The following is a 15,929-nucleotide window of genomic DNA, read 5'->3' as shown; positions in this document are numbered from 1 at the left end:
TTAATATCTCGTTCTCAAGTGGTATTTTCCCAGAAAACTTAAAAACTGCCAAAGTTGTACCTATTTTTAAAACTGATTCAAAACTATTAATATCAAACTATAGGCCAATTTCCCTCCTCTCCAACATTGATAAAATTCTTGAAAGGCTAATGTTTAACCGCTTATACAAATTCTTCAATGAAAATAAATTGTTTTGTGAATTACAATTTGGTTTTCGAACAAACTACTCTACATCACTTGCTTTATTAAGTCTAACAGAAAAAGTTAAAGATTCTCTGGATGAAGGAATGTTTGGATGTGGCATTTTTATCGACCTTCAAAAGGCTTTTGACACTGTAGATATTGACATTTTACTTTATAAGCTATCGTACTATGGTATTAGAGGAGTCTCAAACTCTTGGTTCAAATCTTTCCTTACTTATAGAACTCAATTAGTATCCATTAGTGGGATGAGCTCAGACCTAAACGATATCAAAGTAGGTGTTCCTCAGGGATCTGTCCTTGGCCCTTTATTGTTTCTTATTTATATAAATGACATGTCTAAAGCTTTAAAATTTTGTAGAGTCCAACACTTTGCAGATGACACAAACCTTCTCTATTTTAATAAGTCCATAAAAAAAATCAACAAATATGTTAACTATGATCTTAAAAAACTATGCCTCTGGCTAAATGCCAACAAAATTTCCCTCAACTCCAAAAAAACTGATTTAATATTATTTAAAAGTCGTCACAGAAAATTAGATCAGCAGCTCAAAATTAAGTTAAATGGGAAAAAACTTTGGTGCAAAAAATTTGTAAACTACTTGGGTATAAAGCTAGACGAAAACTTAGCCTGGACTTACCATTATAACGATTTATCTAATAAGTTGAATAGATCCCTTGCCATCCTGTCAAAGCTAAGACATTTTATACAACAAAAAACTTTAAAATCTATTTACTATGCTTTGTTTCACTCTCATCTCACATATTGCCTTTTATCATGGAGTCAAAACATAAGTACTGTAAATCGCCTATTTATCATGCAGAAAAAAGCAGTCAGGGTTATTGAATTTCTACCAAACAATGCACATACATTCCCATCTTTTAACACACTACAAATTTTAAAACTGCATGATATTATCAAAATTGAAAATTGTTTATTTATTCACAGCTGCCTTAACAAAAAACTACCTCCTATATTTAATAAATGGTTTACTCTACGCAGTACAATTAGCTGCCAACTTACAAGAAATTCTTGCAGAGGTGCACTGAGTGTGCAAAAATATAATACAAAATCCTACGGCAAACATTCCTTTAAATACTCTGCATTAATGGACTGGAATCAAATTCAAAATAAATTAAAATCAATCCCTTTTAGCAATACTAAAAAATATGTTCTCAAAACCAAATTAAAATACTACTTGCTACATCAAAATAAATAGAAACGGCAATAGTATCAATGGTGATAATAGATAAATCACCATATAAATTATATAAAATACAAATATGAATGTAGACTAATTGCAACCTTCTGTGAGTGTATTATTTATTTTATTTGCTTCTTTTTTTTCTTTTCTTTCTTTTGTTTTGTTTTGTTTTGTTCATGGTCGCTCTCCTCGATTTAGCCTAGCTATATGAGAGTGAACCATCCAGAATGTAGACTGTACAAATATTTTTTATAACGTATAACATTCTTATGTAAAACATCTATATTTCTGGTAAATATATTGCTTTTTGTTGTTGTTGTTGTTGTTGTTGTTAGAAGAAAATCTTTTTACTGGCAATCAAATTAAAATTTTTGAACTAATTTTTATTTATAACCTTTTTTTTTTTTTTTGCGCTATCCCAACTGAATAAAATAATTCTGTTAATCTTTTATAAAATTTTCTACAAAATGCAGATTATAATGCTTTTTGTTTGTTTAAACATCACAATCTATTAAATCTGTTAAAAATATACATCAAGAAAATGTTTACAATGTCTGAAAAATGATTTTTTTATTATGAATTTAGAATAATGCATTACTCGTTGGTTTGCATTCATGTGGTAATTTGACATGCACTGCACTTAAACTGTTTTCAAAAGAAAACTACTTTCATGGTGTTTTAATGATAGGCTGCTGCCACAACCTACTTGAAAATAAGAAAGGTTTTACATACATTATTTATGTAACATTTTATTTATATACATATATATATGAATATATATATATATATATATATATATATATATATATATATATATATATATATATATATATATATATATATATGAATATATATATTCATATATATATATATATATATGAATATATATGAATATATATATATGAATATATATATATATATATATATATATATATATATATATATATATATATATATATATATATATATATATATATATATATATATATATATATATATATATATATATATATATATATATATGATTGTATATATATATATATATGATTGTATATATATATATATGATTGTATATATATGTATGTATGATTATATATATATATATATATATATACATATATATATATATATATATATAAATATATATATATATATAATATATATATATATTTTGTATATATATATATATATTTTTTATATATATATATATATATATATTGTGTGTATATATATATATATATATATATATATATATATATATATATATATATAAAGAAAATATTATAAATATTTTTTAAATCACAAAATCACAAATTTTGTGATTTAAAAATTGCATAACTTTTTAACTAATAATAATATAACAATAAGTATTTTTTGTTAATATTTAGCTCTAATGTATTTGTTTTGTTTTCATTTTACATAAAAAAAAAAATGTTGTGAAAAAAAAAAGTGCCTACTATTAAATTTTTATCAAATATAAATTATTAGGAACTTCTCCCCGTTAATTAATTTTGAAAGAAATAAAAGAATGTAAAATCTTTTTCCTATAGGAAAAAAAAATTGTCTCTTTAATGTATGTTAAACACGCAGACTTAGATAATTACCTAAGCACATTAATAACATAAGTATCTCTATACAAATGCAACATATGCGCAAAAAAATTTCTACCGCTGTTTTGATGTTTATAGAAATTTTAAACTTTTTTAAAAACTCTCTCCCTTTTGATTGTTTTAGTATGTAATACAGTGTGAAAAATAACAGCCAGTCAATGGTCAATGACCTGAAATGACTAAAATTGCTATTTTGACTTTCCAAAATGAATTCTTGCTGGTCATGGTAAATCCGTTGAAAAAATATCAGAGTTTTTAAAAACAAAATTTGACAAATAATCAGAATGTAATTCGGAAAACGTATATACAAAAGTTTCATAAAACCATTTAGATTTTAAAAAGTGCTAAAAATAGTTTTATTGATAATAGATGCTACTTTAATTGCAACCGGGTTGCAAAAAAAAAAAAGCAAAAAATTTAAAAGCAAAAAAAAGATGTTAAAGCCAAATTTTTTTATTCAATTCTCTCTGGTTTTTATCTTTGTTTTTAAAATGTTGCATTAAATTAATGCATTTTTAAAATGTTGCATTAAATTAATGCATTTTTAAAATGTTGCATTATTATTAATTCTACTACTTAAAATATATTCGATATACTCCTATTAAATTTATTGCTTTTAAAATTTTTATTTAATATTTATTGCATGTTAATAGAAACCAGTTGTATCAACAACTCTGAACCCATTAATTCATTTTGTCGATGAATATATTATACATGATGTAAACTATATCTATTAAGCATTTTTACTTCTTTTATTTAAATTACTTTCATTTTACCAATGGTGAAAATCCTTTTTTCATAAATGATTGAAGTTCTAATTTTACTATTTTTTTATTATTTAAATAAAGTTTTTTATGTTATTTTAATATATGATTTCTGTATTTAACGAAGAACATTTTTTAATTTTCTAGAAAGAAGTTCTAATTTTACTATTTTTTTATTATTTTAATTAAAGTTTTTTATGTTATTTTAATATATGATTTCTGTATTTAATGAAGAACATTTTTTTCTTTTAACTGCACTTAGTAAATTTTTTTTTTAAGTTTTTTTATTTTCTTGTATGTTTTGCTGCAAATTGCAAATAAATGAATGAATTATTTATAGATAAATTTAAAATTACTAATTATGCGTTTGCGCTTCTTTTTCTATAATAGGGTTATTTAATATTTATTATTACTATTATTATTAATAAGTTACATAGAACAATACATGAATTGTAAGTTCATCATTAACTAGCAAAGCTAGTTCGTATAGCAGCATTGAAGCAGCCACTGAAAATGATGTACTTTGGTAACTGTTTTTGTTGCTGGTCTAAATTAGTTTGAACTTTTTCACTGAGGTAGTATTTACTACATTGTTTAGCAAGGTGTTCCATGCATTTGCTACATCGTTGTTAAAAAAGTTATATCGGACTTGACAGTTTTTGTTGTTTATTTATATTTCAATTAACATTCCCCCAGCTATGGATTTCTATGCAAAATCCATAGCTGGGGGAATGTTAATTGGATTAACAAACCAGTTAACTCAATTTTATTCTTTAATTTAAATTTTTGAATAAGGTCCAATCGTTTTCTTTGTTTGCATAGAAAAGTAAGACCAAGTTTGATACATCTTGATTTATAATCAAAAGGCTTTATTTCTTGTGGTACTTTTGTAACACGTCGTTGAATGCTTTCCATTATTTACAGAATAATTTTATAAAATTTATTTGCCATTTTATAAAATTATTCTGTCTTTCCATAGACAGAATAATTTTATAAAATGGCAAATAAATGCTATAAATCAAAACTAAGGAGATGTTGCCAAAATGCAATTTTTAAATAAAAATAAAACTTTATAAAAGTAAAAATATCTATAGAATTTCAAAAATGTTTTATTTTATATTTTAAAAATTTGAAACAAATTAAAAACAAAATGTGTCAGCGTAAGAAAGAATGTGTCAGCGTAAGAACCACGACGATTCACTTTAGAAATGCTGCTAGCTAACTGCTTCAGCCACTAAGGTTTGTTTGGCATGTTTTAACACTATTTAATAAACTAAAATTAAATTATTAAAAATTAAAAATAAATTATAAAAAAAGTTTAAGGATATGTTGCTGCAATGCCATTTTTAATTAAAAGTAAGACTTCAAAACTTAATATATATTCTAGCATTACATAGTTTGAAGTTTACATTAGTTAGATAAATGCATACACTTTGGTTCACATTTTCTTATTAAAGTGCTGTGAGTCTTTCTTGCCATAATATAATGGCTCCTGTGAATTATGTGTCAAACACTCATGAATGAATGAATGAATGGGTAACAGCAGCAGCTGTTAGTAAAAAAAAATTATAGAATTTAAAATTATTTAATGCTTATATGATTGGTATTTGTATGTTCATATTAGTGTTTTATTACAGATTTTCCAATGAGTGACTATTTAAACCAATGCTCTGTATCTCTTGAAAGAAATGCGTTTATGTTGGCTTGTCAGGTTTGTTTGATAATAGTTTTGATAGTTCGTTTTTAGTTGTTATTTTAACAGTTTCTGTAATGATTCTCAGTACAAGGTAATTTGTGTGCGTCAGAGTGCGTTTGTTGTTGAAAGCAACTTAGTAGAAAAAACCTTAGTAAAAAAAAACTCAGATCAAGAACTCTGGTTGCACAATCACTCTAACTATTGTGCAACTCTGGTTGCGCAATAGTTAGATGGGTCAGAACCATATTCAGAGTTTAAAAAAAGTTGGAATCAAGATACTATTTTCAAGCAGAAAAACAAGATTCACTCGTTTAGAGATTTATGATGACAGTTCTCACATTTAGACTCACTTTAGAATTCACATTGACTGCGACAGGAATATATATATTTTTTCATTCTAATTCACTCCTAACAAGGCTGCAAACAGCCACTATTAAGTTAGGGTTATTAGAAAACAAAGAATAGAGTTAAAGAGCAAGAAAATGGTTGACAGAAGACTTAAAAGGTTTTAGCTTGTATGAGTCAGGAAAACATGAAGGTGGAGAGAATTCCAAAGGGTTGGAGTATAGGAAAATTGAATTAAAGTTGAGTTAAAGTTTTTAGAGCATGCAGGGACAGTAAAAGGATGTGAAAAAGGTGCTAAGTGAAAGCACATAAAAAATATTTGGAGGATTCACATTTGATCCCATCATATTTGATATGGTAAAACAACCAAGTTTAAATTAATTTCCCAAAGTCCATGTTGTTTCTGTGATTTTTCACGGGATCAGTTTCAATTTTCAATGAATGATACTTTACTTCAGATACCACAAATATTTGTAAAGAATTAATTGAAACAATCTGGTGGGTTTTTTCTGTTTAATATTTTTATGTACTTTTAAATTAATAAAAAACTTGACTATGACTCAATCATAGATATTGTATGACACTAAACAGTTGCATCACTAATTAACCCAAGATTGTAACAAAGGACTCTTTATGTGATTTTGACAATGTTTGCCAAAAGTACTAATTGAGACACCATCCATGTGCAACATGACACTTTTAGTATTCTGATATTTTACGGCTGTTAATGGAATCAGCCTTTCTAAGAACTTACAAAGTTCAGGAAACCTTATACCTTCCAGCTTCAGAACCATTGAACTGAGTTGTAGAGCTGTATAATTAAAAGTTGTATAATTAAAAGTTGTATAATTAAAAGGTAACAGAAAAAGCTGCAAAGCCAATACCAAGATAACACAAGTAAAAACCCACAAGAAGAAGATCCAGCATTAACAGGAAACAGCAGAATACAGCTTTACAGCTACACCAGTTTACATTTACCCCTAAAGTAGATAGCCTTATGTAAGACTGTAGCGAGATGCAGTTAACATATGCCTAGAATAAATGTTTTTATTGAAACATCTTTAACTTTAACTCAACCTAGAACCTTAAGGCAGAGGGTAGTCAAAGATAACTTCTTTTCGCCTTTGATTAGAAAAGCAAGTTCTGCAAAGGCAGAAGAATATAAGGCAGGTTGTACTGGGTTACAAGTTATTAGTAGCAGTGTGATCCTAGTTCTAATCTGAATGATCCTGAATTGACCTGATGATTCTAATTTTAACTTGATCTAACTCATCTATGAATCGGAATTCTCTTTTGTCTTCATGTTATCTTGACTCATACAATTTTACTTGCTTTTCTGTGGTTTCTGTTAACTCCTAATTCAAATAGTGGTTGCCTTGTTGAATTTGTTAAAAAAATAAAAATAAAAAAAGATAATGAGGGGAATAAGGAGTAAGAATATATAGATTACATTTAAAAAGAGGCAATGGGTTAAAGAGAGGCTTCTTTTGCAATGGATTAAAGAGAGGCTTCTTTTGCAATGGATTGAAGAGAGGCTTTCTTTGCAATTAGTTTGACATAAGGTTTTTATAAAACATTAGCATTTAAATAAAATTTGGAAAGTGTTATATACCATTTATTAATATCAATACTATAGTCATAATTATCAGCAGAAAATTGTAGGTTTATTACATTTGGTAATAAACCTAAAATTTTTTAGGTAAATTACATTTGGGTTAAAATTCATTAGCCATTGCAATACCCAATCTCAACACTTGTCGCAGTGGAGATATAAGTATGATAGTAGGGTGAGTTTAATGTTGAAGAATTTTAGTCGAGTTTTAAAACAAATTTATCAGAGAATCATTAAACTATCATAATTAAATCAAAACAAATTTCATTTGAGATGTCGGACATCTTGAGTTAATTGAAAGTTGTTAAAAAAATCTTTACTTAAATGAAAGTTGTTTTGATAAATTTTATTGTTTTTTGATTTTAATTTAAAATCTCCAATAAATTTGTTTTAAAACTTAAAGAAACTATGAAAAAATAATATTTGTTAGTTAATCAAAGTTTTCAAAACTTTTTAATCAAAGCAAAACTTTTAAGTTCTATGAATTAGGTATAATAAATCTCAGTTATGTTATTAGTTTTGGTCTTTGAGCTTACTTACATCAAGAATGAATAGTTGGATGTTTAATGCATAAATAAGTATATATACTTTTATTTTATTATAAATAACAATAGCAAACCAATAGGTAACAGCTGTGTCACGTGGTAATAGTTTTGTATGATTTTATGTCAAATGGCGACTGCCTCTTATATCCAATTAAAAAGAAATTTTATTATTTAAAGTATTAAAAATAAGATGTTTTACTACTTTGTTTAAAAATAATCTAAACATCATCTATTATCTGTATAACTATATAGCAAAAAGTTTTTAAATTATAAAATCAATAAACTCATCAAGAACTATACTCGTAAAAAAAAATTCGGTTACCAAAAAATGTCAAAACAAAATTCTGAGAAAAAAAGTTTTGGTTTTTGTCAAAAATGAGTTTTGGTTTTTGTCAAAAATATCTTTGAAATAAAATCCTTTATATGTATTTTAAAATGTGGGTGATAAAATGTTTACTAAAAGAAGTTAATGAAGTAAAAATGTTAAATAAATGTTGCTTTATTTTCTTAAAAAAAAAAAAAAAATGCTAAAAATTATAACACTTATCAGTGGCAGTGCTTCTGATCTACAACCATTAATTAAATATTCATCTATTCATGTATCCTTGCTTATACAGATTTTTATCATAAAATGTTAAGGAATCTTTAACATTTTGTTTGACAAAAACTTGAACAATTTTTTTTTAACTTGCCAAGTGGATCCTAATATTTTATTGGTAAAAACATATCACCTTTTTCATGGACAGAATAGCTGATAATGTTACTGAATATGAGTTGAACATTGCGTTTTTTAGGTTTTTATAAGTTAAAGGTTTTTAGGTTTTTCTTTATGTTAAGAGTAGTGATAAGCAAGTGAGTGAGTAGCAAGTTATACTTTTGGAATATTGAAAAAATGACCAAGTAGTGGTGACTCAAGCGCTTGAAAAAAAAAATGTAAAAAGTATAACTAAAAAAAAATAGAAAAACTAAAAAATGTAACTAAAAACTGTAAAAAGTGTAGCTAAAATGCAAACTGGAGAAACTAAGATTTTAACTTTTAAAAAAATAAATCAAATTGTTTTAATAAGTCTAAGATAGTAATAAACATAAGTGCTGAAAATCCGGTTGACATAAACAACGTTTCTTGGACCACTTATCAATCGGTGCAGTTTGCCCATTGTTGATTCACAGGTAAAAGCTGAGGTCTCTGATAAAATACCATATTTCTTAACTTGGTCCAGCAAATGTAAAAGTAAAATATAACTAAAAACTGTGAAAAATGTCTCTAAAATTAAATAGGGCTAACTAATAATAAACTTTTTTTTCGTTACAATGCTAGTTTGTTGCAGAAAAAAAGTTTGTTGGAAACACTGGATGATTTACTTTATCACCTTTTAATTGATAAAATAGTTGATTATGCTATTGAATGAGAATTGCCTTTGAGGTTTTTCTTTTTAATAAACTTTTTCTTTTTAAGTTCAAGTTCTTTTTAAGTTTTTAAGATCAAAAGAATAGCAGAGTGATTATGTTCTACTCATGGAATACTGAAAAAATGACCAATTATTGAAACATTCAAACACTTGAAAAAATATATATGTATAAGTAAAAAAACAGACTAAAAACTAAAACGTGTAACTAAAAATTGTAAAACTAAAATGCAAATTTTAACTAATGATTAATTAACTTTTTTTGTTACAGAAAATCTCATATCAGATAGATTACCTTATGATTTTATTTTTCTTTGAAGAAGTTTTTAACTGCTAAAAGCCTAATAGCCAAACAAAATTCCTTAATCATTTTTGATAATGGAGGCAATAGAAAAATTATAATAATCAAAAAATATTGAAACTTGAGTTAAAAATGGTTTTAACTAAGTAAAACAGGGCTGTGGAGTCGGTGTCACAACATTTTTAGCGGAGTCAAAGTTGTTAAACAAAATTGCGACTCTGACTCCAGTAGTAAAATTTTTTCTTGATATTGCATGTGCATTAGGCCAGTTCAACAAAAATCTTTTGTAATAATTAAGTGGCTAGATGTTTAAATGTTGTTAATTGATGAAAAAAAGTAAATCATTAAAGTTTCAGAGCATTATTCCAATATTTAGCTCAATTAAGTTTACTTTTCAATGAGGTCCTAAAACTTAAAAAAAAAAAGTTTCTTAAAAGAAGGTTAACCTGGTACTCAAAATAAGGAAAATAATATATAAATTTTAAAAATTATAATTGTTTTATAAAATATAAATTTAAAAAATTTTATTTTTAATAATAATTTGTAAAAATGTACTTTTTGTATTTCTAGTTAAAAAATCATAGTTTTTGTGCAATTCAATCTAAAATAATAATTGTAGTATGAAATTATCATTTTTTCTGAAATTTTTATATAATTTCGCTACTTTTAAGACCCAACATGGCATACTTTTGAAAAAACTTCTTTTTTCTAAATAATAGGGACCTGTTAAAAAGTAAAGTTAATTGAGCTGTCCCTAAAACACATTATTTAAGTTTGCAATTTTGAACTAATTTTCCTAACCACAAACCACATCATGTCAAAGGGTAGCCCAAATAAAATTCAAAAATTATTTTTTTTATATACAATTTTGAAATAGCCTTATGTGCATATACAAAATATTTAACCTTCAAAAAATTTCTTCATATATTTGGCAAAAAAATTTTTTAATTTTTCACATATTTTTTGAAGAAAATTTCAATGATTGGAATTGGTACTTTTTTTTTATGACTCACACTTCTGATGTAAAATATAAAATAAGGAATTTGTTAACTTCATTAAGACAACTGCCAGATAGACAGATACAGCTGACAGTCGGGCAGATACAGCTGGCAAATAAACAGATACAGTCAGAAATTAACTTACAAATGCAAAAGTATGAGAAACACAAAACAGAAATTTTATTCGACTTGAGTTACACTTTAAAATTAGATATGATATAATCAATAACAATAAAATTAAAAGATATGATTAATAACAAAAGGCCATTTTTATCTAGGATGTTTTGATTTTTTATTAATTGATATTTTTCAAAAAATTGGGTAAAATTCAACATTCAACAGTATTAATCAATAAGCTTTTTCTAGTATCTTAATTACTTTTGTTGCCTAGTTACTTTTATTACTTAGACTTTATTTTCATTTACTCTTTATATATATATATATATATATATATATATATATATATATATATATATATATGTATATATATATATATATATATATATATATATATATATATATATGTATATATATATATATATATATATATATTATATATATATATATATATTTATATATATATATATATATTTATATATATATATATATATATATATATATATATTTATATATATATACATATATATATACATATGTATATATATATATATGTATATATATTATATATATATATATATATATATATATACACACATGCCTTTCATGTGCAACATAGTGAATTAAAATGCTGTTATTTTACCACTGTAATATATATGTATATGTATATATATATGTATATATATTTGTATATATATATATATATGTATATATATATATATATATATATATATATATATATATATATATATATATATATATATATATATATATATATGAAGATCTCAGTGGAAAAACCGGCGTTGTCACATTTAAAAAGTATTGAGAAAGTATTTGTTGATCATTAATAAATGTCATTATTTAAAGCAAAGAAAAAAAAATTTTTGTATAAAAAATTACAAAATGTTTTGTTTTGAATAAATTTTAAATAAAATAATTATAATATAAATTTTTTTGAATTGCTTAGTTTCATTTGCTTTAAATAAAGACTTTTATTAATGATCAATAAATACTTTCTCAATACTTTTTAAATGTGACAACGCCGGTTTTTCCACTGAGGTCTTCATATATATATGTATATATATATATATATATATATATATATATATATATATATATATATATATATATATATATATATATATATATATACATTCATATATATATATATATATATATATATATACATTCATATATATATATATATATATATATATATATATATATATATATATATATATATATATATATGAATGTATATATATATATATATATATATATCTGCATATATATATATATATATATATATATATATATATATATATATATCTGAATTTAATAAGCAGTTTCAATATTTTAGTGCCCGATCCGATGGAACTCTGAAAAACAGGTAAATTAACATAAAAGTTACAAAGTTTTTTTGTTTTTTTTTTTTGTTTTTTTGTTAATGGAATATCTAAATTACTTTTTTTAAAACAATTATATATATGGTGTTCAATAAAAATCTGTGAAAAGTTTCATTTGCATTGACTGTTTTGCTAGAAATATTACATTATATGAATGAATATTACAGAAGAAGCTTGTAAAAATTATGCTTTAAAGTTTAACATAATTCACTAAGAATAATTTTTGCTTTTGTCAAACAGAGGCAGTTGTGTTATTAGAAAATAAATAAATCAAACATAAGCTTAAAAATGCAAAGACAAATTTCATTAACATTTTAAGTCCTTAAAACTAATCTGGTTTTATTTTTATGCTGATTCGAAATCAGTGTAAAAGGTTTGAAAAAAAAAACTTTACTTGCAAATAAGAATTACTTTATATAAACAATTTATAAACATGGGTTGTTAAAAAAAGTACCAAACACTATTAAAAAAAGATGCCAACTGGTGACCATTAAATCTGAAGTATACATTAGATTAAAAATATAAAGTCAACTTATTTTAATTTAAACTAGTCAAAATATTTTCATTGGGAGGAGCTGTTATTAAAATGCAAAATAAATTTTTTCCTTTAATGACAAGTTGCACAAACTCCTGCTTAAAGATAAAAAAATAAAAAAAAATGAAAGATAAAAAAACAATGAACTGTCAAATTTTGACACAATGCTTCATTTAATATGTTTTTTTGACTATGGGTGTCAAATATGTTTTTCTAACTATGGGTGTCAAATTTGTTTTTCTGACTATGGGTGTCAAATATGTTTTTCTGACTATGGGTGTCAAATATGTTTTTCTGACTATGGGTGTCAAATAGAGTTTCTCAAACAAGATCCCAGGATCCAATTTCTCAGGTTCCCGGGGCTGAAAGTGAAAGCAGAACACACTGGGATATGTCTAATCCTTCCGGGGATTTTTATCTTAAATAACTTTTATTTTTTTAACAAGTATTAATTTTTTAAAATTTAGAAAATGCAATGTCTTTGTTTGTTAAAAAATAGTATTTTAAACAACAAAATTTTAAGGAAATAATTAATTAAAAATAGAAAAAAGAATAGAAATTTTAAACAACAAAAGTATGTTTTGCTTGGTTTTTAAAATTTCAATTAATTAAAAAATTAAACATTTTACTGTATTGTATCGGAAATTAATATTTTATTTATAAGATTTATAAATTTATTGTATCGGAAAATTGAATATTTTACTGTATTGAATTGGAAAATTAAACATTTTGCTGTATTGAATCAGAAAATTAAATATTTTTTGTATTTTATTGGAAAATTATTTTTTGTATTAAAATAACTTTAAAGTTTTTTTAAACAAATTTTCTTTGCCACTCGCAAAGAATTGGATTTAAATATAATTGTCTACATGAAAACACTGGATTGGAAATTAGAAATGTGTAAAAAAATCAAATTATTTGTTAAACACCAGACTATTGAGAAAATTGTGTCAAAGCCAGCAGCAAAAAGTTAGTTATTTACATGTTTTTGAAACAATTTTTGAATTCAAAAATTAATTTAGATTTTTATTTTATAATAAAAATTTATATTAAATAATTGATTTTTATTGAACTCACATTATGGGTATTCTAATGGTTTTTTCTTTATAAGCAAAAATTTTGTTCTTTATTTTAAAAGAATTGTTTTTCAGACATTGTCAAAATCAATACTGTACAGAGCAATATTAGAGGTATCTTGACATATTAGATCTATTTATCTTGATATTTTAGATAATTCCATGTAAAAGTAGGGAAAAAAATTTCATCTATCCTCTCAGATTCAATTATATCAATGAAACAAATTAGATATTAATGAAGAATGGAAAATACAATATTTCATCTTCTATTTCCAAATGGTTGAAAATATGTTGCATTTGTCTAGTATCCAGCCCATTGTGTGTCTAATATCCAGTCCACTGTGGCCTAGTTTAATTTTGAAGAAAATCAGAGGAGTTTGTGAAATAGTTCGCTTCTTTTTGCATGGAATTACACTTTTGTTAGTTTGATTTAGTTCTTAATTATTATCTACATTATATATTTTTAGTAGAGTTTTAAAGCTTTTTTTTTTATTTGCAGAAAATTTTTGAAGATTATCAAATTGACAGGTTTCAAGTTTAATTTTCAAGTATTTTTCATGTTTATATATATTTTTAGATTACACAAAGCAAATTTATCTTTCTGACTATATTTAATGTTTACAACATTTTGTTTTGTAGATCAAATTTGAAAGCTGTTCAATTTCGTAATTTGGGCCAAAAATCATCTACTTTCAAAGAATATGTACTTTTGGTTAATAACAAGTTAAAAACAAAAGGCGTCTGTTTTAAGGTATGCAAGTGTGTGTGTGTGTGTGTGTGTGTGTGTGTGTGTGTGTGTGTGTGTGTGTGTGTGTGTGTGTCTGTGTGTGTGTGTGTATATATTATGTACTCCATAATCTTTATATAAAAATGTAAATTAGTATTGAATATTTTTGTTTTTTGAAAGTTCTTCACTTTCTAAAGCTATCATTGGTGGAAAGTGAATTATATATAGTAAAATAATGAGATGTCTTTATCTATTTGGTATATGAAAAAATCATAATGATATATCCAAGTAAAACTGCTTAACATTAGTAATAATTACAAAATTTTATTAAGTTGTAAGAAGTTGTTTTAATTTTTTCTTTTTCACTTTCATTAATTTTACATTATTTTGGTTTTAGGTTGAAGAAGAACAAATTGAAAAATATTGGGACAAATATAAAGGATTCTGGGAAGGGATGGAAGAATATCATATGGTACCTTTTATTCAAATTTTTTTAATTAATTTGGAAAATCAAAAATTTTTTACAATTTATTTGTTAATATTTTACCTCAGAGGTTTTACTTTACCCCAGGTTCTTTTTTTAATATATATTTAAAAAAATTCATACAAACCCTAACCCTAACCCTGATCAATATAGTTTCTATGGTTTCTAATTTAATGCTACAGCAATTAACTCTAAACCAATTTATCTACTAAAATTAATTAATCAGAATTTAAATCAAGAGGAAAATGTATATATATATATATATATATATATATATATATATATATATATATATATATATATATATATATATATATATATATATATATAAATTAGTAAAAACACTTATCTAATTTTTGATTACTTCAACACTGTTTCACCATCAGTAGGTTCATCAGGAAAAACCTTCCTTATGAACCTACTGATGGTGAAACACAGTGTTGAAGTAATCAAAAATTAGATAAGTATTTTTACTAATTTATAATTGCTCTGTTCTTTAAGAACATTGAGCACTCTGTTTGTAGAATATACAAACATAATTTATATATATATATATATATATATATATATATATATATTATATATATATATATATATATATATATATATAAACTTTCTTATTATATGAGCCCTGCTTTTTTGCGACTTATAAAGAGAACTGACAGATAACTTAACAATTGTATGTTTACGAGTCAAAAAACCATAAAGATGGAAATCAAATGTTTGAGAAAACCTTATTAGATGCTAACTTTGCAATAGCTTATGGTTTCAATGAGAAGTCTGTAATGAATGAAAATCCATGTAAAGTAGAGGATGTTAGAGTGTCATCAATATGAACAATATTTTAATAGCTACAAGCAGTAAACAACTTCACTGCAAGCCTCAAGCTGTAACACAGATT

General features: G+C 24.2%; 1 protein-coding gene across 3 annotated transcripts in view; it reads left to right on the top strand.

The window, feature by feature from the left end:
- The window catches only part of LOC100213627 (probable methyltransferase-like protein 25), a 36,404-nt gene that overhangs the window by 8,675 nt on the left and 11,800 nt on the right, over nucleotides 1-15,929 (top strand). For 2 of the 3 annotated variants that reach the window (XM_065811205.1, XM_065811203.1), the window contains 7 exons: nucleotides 1,992-2,127; nucleotides 5,418-5,491; nucleotides 12,161-12,190; nucleotides 13,893-13,931; nucleotides 14,317-14,345; nucleotides 14,457-14,568; nucleotides 14,942-15,020. In XM_065811205.1, coding sequence (XP_065667277.1) covers nucleotides 1,992-2,127; nucleotides 5,418-5,491; nucleotides 12,161-12,190; nucleotides 13,893-13,931; nucleotides 14,317-14,345; nucleotides 14,457-14,568; nucleotides 14,942-15,020 — 499 coding nt within the window. The remainder of the gene's footprint in view (nucleotides 1-1,991; nucleotides 2,128-5,417; nucleotides 5,492-12,160; nucleotides 12,191-13,892; nucleotides 13,932-14,316; nucleotides 14,346-14,456; nucleotides 14,569-14,941; nucleotides 15,021-15,929) is intronic. The other variant, XM_065811204.1, reaches the window with a different exon arrangement.

This window comes from Hydra vulgaris, chromosome 12 (genome assembly GCF_038396675.1).
Source record: "Hydra vulgaris chromosome 12, alternate assembly HydraT2T_AEP".
Classification (NCBI taxonomy): domain Eukaryota; kingdom Metazoa; phylum Cnidaria; class Hydrozoa; order Anthoathecata; family Hydridae; genus Hydra; species Hydra vulgaris.
This window is presented reverse-complemented; position numbering and strand designations above follow the sequence as displayed.